Source organism: Myotis nattereri, assembly GCF_964212035.1.
Source record: "Myotis nattereri genome assembly, chromosome: 13".
Classification (NCBI taxonomy): Eukaryota; Metazoa; Chordata; class Mammalia; order Chiroptera; family Vespertilionidae; genus Myotis; species Myotis nattereri.
In genome coordinates, this window is record NC_138088.1 from 34,993,149 (window position 1) to 34,996,900 (window position 3,752).

Consider the following 3,752-nt stretch of genomic DNA (forward strand, 5'->3'; position numbering starts at 1 on the left):
AATGGGGAATGCCCATTTGTGCAATAAACCTCACTCTCTCCACCCTCCGCTCTGCGTCCCATCCCCCCCAGAGCAGGAGCTGAATCAATTTCGCTCTCCCCAGCCAGGAGTTCCCCGCAGGGCTTCCTCCCCTCCCCTCCCCCTGGCCCGGGGGGAGGGGCGGGGGTGCGTGTGCATTTCCTTTGGTCGCTTCAGGGACCATCGCGCACAGGTGCTCGGAGACACTCTGGAGAGAGAAGTAGGGAGCTGTGAGTCACCCCGCCCTAGTGCTGGGCCCCGGGAGAGGCCGGGCGGGGCTGTCATTTCTCCCCGCGAGCGGTGACCCGCGCTGCCGGGACTTGGAGCAGCTCTTTTACTTCGTCGGATCGCTCCCCAGCGATGCCCCTGATCGGGGTTCTCCTGCTCCTGGTGAGTCCTCCCCCCGGGGTGGGGCGGGCGCTGCGGCGCGGGGGAATGGGGGGGCGGAGGGCGGCCGCGCCCCGGGATGGCGATCCACAGCGCCCCCGGGGCTGCTAGGAAGCTCGGGAACTCGTTTTTCTTGGGGTTTGAGGAGGGGCAGACCGAGCAGCTCCGGGTGCCGGGACCCGGGGGGTCTGGGGGTCGCTTACCAGCGCAGCCACAGGTCCGCTCCGGGCGGCGGGAGTGCGCGCCCGGCGGCGGGGAACGCGGGCTGGAACTGACATCGCGGGTTTCCCCCCCAAAGTTAGGAATAAGCCCGAGGCGGCGGTTGCACCTGAGGCTTCTGGCCGCACCGTTTCTTTTTGCAAAAGCGAACTTGGAGCTGCTGGCGCCTTGTTTACTCTCTTGCCACAGGCAGAAAAAGAAACTGTTTTTGTTTGCTTCCGGAAATGCCTCCTCTCCTTAGGACTGCAAGTCAGTCACTGTCTCTGTGCTGTTTTTTCCCTTCCTGCTTTTCATTTTCTCCTGGGAATCTTCCTTAGCGTGCACTCCCACGCGAGTTTGTGAACTCGGGGCTGGGGGATTCGCGGACTCGGCGCTGTGCTGCCGGCTCGCGCCGCTCACGCGCCCTGGCGTCTGCACTTGGCCTGTTTTGGAATCCGCTTCTCAGCTCGCCGGTGGCTAATAGAATAATCGTGGCCTCAGCAGGCGCAATGGCTCTCGAAGCCTCTGAACGCCAATGGATTCTTATTTTATTGGGTCCCACCGAAGTTCCAGGCACTGTGTTAGGAGTGTTAATAAACATGATCTCAATCAATTCTCCCAGCAGCTGTGTAGCAAGGAGGATGTCCTCATGTCCGTTTTACAGATGGCAAAATGGGGTTTGGAAAGTTTTTCAACCAAGATCGCACAGCTAATAGGTGACAAGGCCTGGATTTAATTTAATTCCAAAGTCCAGGGAGTTTGTTGATTGCACTCATTTCCAAAAAAAAAACAAACAAACAAACAAAAAATAAAAAACGTAAGTTGAAAGAAAATCAAACACAATAATGTCTAGCACCATCTTATGATTGGGAAAAAAAAATTCTCCCTGATTGGAAAAATTAATTCTCCCTGGTTCCTTCAGAAATAAGGTGCAGCCCTGACCTGTTTGGCTCAGTGGATAGAGCATCGGCCTGCTGACTGAGGGGTCAAGGGCATGTGCCTGGGTTGCAGGCACATCCCCAGTGGGAGGTGTGTAGGAGGCAGCTGATCGATGTTTCTAGCTTTCTATCCCTCTCTCTTCCTCTCTGTAAAAAAATCAATAAAATATATTTTAAAAAATAAATAAATAAACACGGCCTTTATAATTATTCGTGTAAGTATATATTTTTGGGACACCCTTTATTTATAGGACTAGAGGCCCATTGCAGGAAGATTCCTGCAAGAATAGGGCTTCCTATGGCGGATGGCGCCACCAAGCCCCCCGCCCAAGGCCACACACAGCCCGGATGGTGGCTTGCGCTGGCCCACCCCGCCTGCCGTATGCAAATTAGCCGCCACCTTTGTTGGCGATTAATTTGCATGTTGCTCTGATTGGCTGATGGGCATAGCAAAGGTGCAGTCAATTAGCATCTTTGTCTTTTATTAGATAGGATATGTGGCCTAGAAAATTAAGATTTATTAAATATAATTTATAAATGCAGATGAGTAAAAAGAAAAAAAACTGACATAACCCTGTCACCTAGATAATCGTTGTTTACATTCTGTAGTCTGTCCTCCATTTCTCCCTCCTAGAGTGAATCTTTTAAATTTAGTTACACAGAGGCCTGCCTTGTACCCACACTTGCCTAATATCACACCTCTATTCTGAAGTTTCTGTTTTTTTTTTTTAATTGAACTTATTGGCGTGACATTGGTTAATAAAATTATATAGGTTTCACATGTATAATTCTATACTACCTCATCTGTATATTGTATTATGTGTTTACCACTCCAAATTCAGTCTCCTTCCACCACCATTTATCCCCTTTATGCCCTCTTTCTCCTCCAACTACCTCTTTGTGTTCATCTTGTTTGGGACTCTGCACGTCCTGGACTTGTGTGTCTTTTTTCTTCACCAGGTTAGGGAAGTTTTTGGTCATTATTTCTTCAAATAGGTTCTCAATCCCTTGCACTCTCCCTCCTTCTGGTACCCCTATAATGCAAATGTTATGCTTCATGTTGTCCCAAAGGTCCCTTAAAGTATCCTCATTTTTTAGAATTATTCTTCCTTCTTGCTGCTCTGATTGGGTATTTTCTGCTACCTTGTCTTCCAAATCACCGATTCGATCCTCTGCTTCATCTAATCTACTGTTTATTCTTTTCTAGTGTATTCTTTCTTTCAGATATTGTATTCTTTATTTTTTTATGCGTTCTATGTCATTTTTCATGCTGTTGAAGTTCTCACTAGGTTTCTTGAGTATCCTTTTAACCACTTTTTTGAACTCTATTTCTGGTAATTGCTTACTTCCATTTCATTTAGCTCTTTTTCTGGAGGTTTCCTATTCTTTTATTTGGAGTTTATTTCTTTGTCTCCCCAGTTTGGCTGCCTCTTTATGTTTGTTTCTATGTATTAGATAGATCTGCTATATCTCTTAGCCTTTGTATAGGCCTTATGTAGTAGGTGTCCTGGGGGACCAGTGGCACGGTCTCCTTGATCAGTTGGGTTGGGCGCTCCAGGAATGTCCCTTGTTGGGTTATGTGGCCCCTCCTGTTGTAAATGAATCTTGATTGTTATTGCCCCATTCATGCACGAGGCCATCCCTCAGGCTGGGTGACTGTGAAGATTGACCCTGACTGCAGTGTACAAGCTGCTGTGCAGGTGCTGGCCACAGGAGGCAGATTACACCTCAGCAGGGTCTGGTACCACTTTTGAAGCTAATTGGACCCTGCTCTGATGCTGTCTGAGGCTAGCCACTGATCAGTGTCAGGCCAGCAGTTTATCAGGTCCAAAGAGACCAAGATTTGGCCGTGTGAAGGGAGGGCTCTGCACCAGTCTGGCATGTGAGGGGGAAAATGGCTCTTGTCCTAGAGCCATGCAACTCAGTGTTTCCAGATTCTGTCAGGAGTTCAGCCTCAGCAGGGTGGGGACATAAGGAGTCAGGAGGATGGGCTAGTGGATCTCCCAGGAGGGAGAGGTATCCGTCAGGCTTGGGGGATGGGGGGTAGTGGCTCCCACCCCTGAGTCACACGACTCAGTCTTGCCTGGATTCTGCCCTGATCTCGGCAGGGTGGAGCCACTAGCAGTCAGGAGGTTGCATTTGCCAGGATCCCCAGGCATGGTGACAGCAGATTTTTCATGGTGGGGAGGCATTGCTGGTCAGGTTCATGAG

General features: G+C 49.7%; 1 protein-coding gene across 1 annotated transcript in view; it reads left to right on the forward strand.

The window, feature by feature from the left end:
• The first annotated feature begins 203 nt into the window (after positions 1–203).
• Positions 204–3,752, forward strand: part of FAS (Fas cell surface death receptor) — a 27,794-nt gene continuing 24,245 nt past the window's right edge. The window contains exon 1 of the mRNA XM_081105219.1: positions 204–408. Coding sequence (XP_080961345.1) covers positions 379–408 — 30 coding nt within the window. The 5' untranslated portion in view covers positions 204–378. The remainder of the gene's footprint in view (positions 409–3,752) is intronic.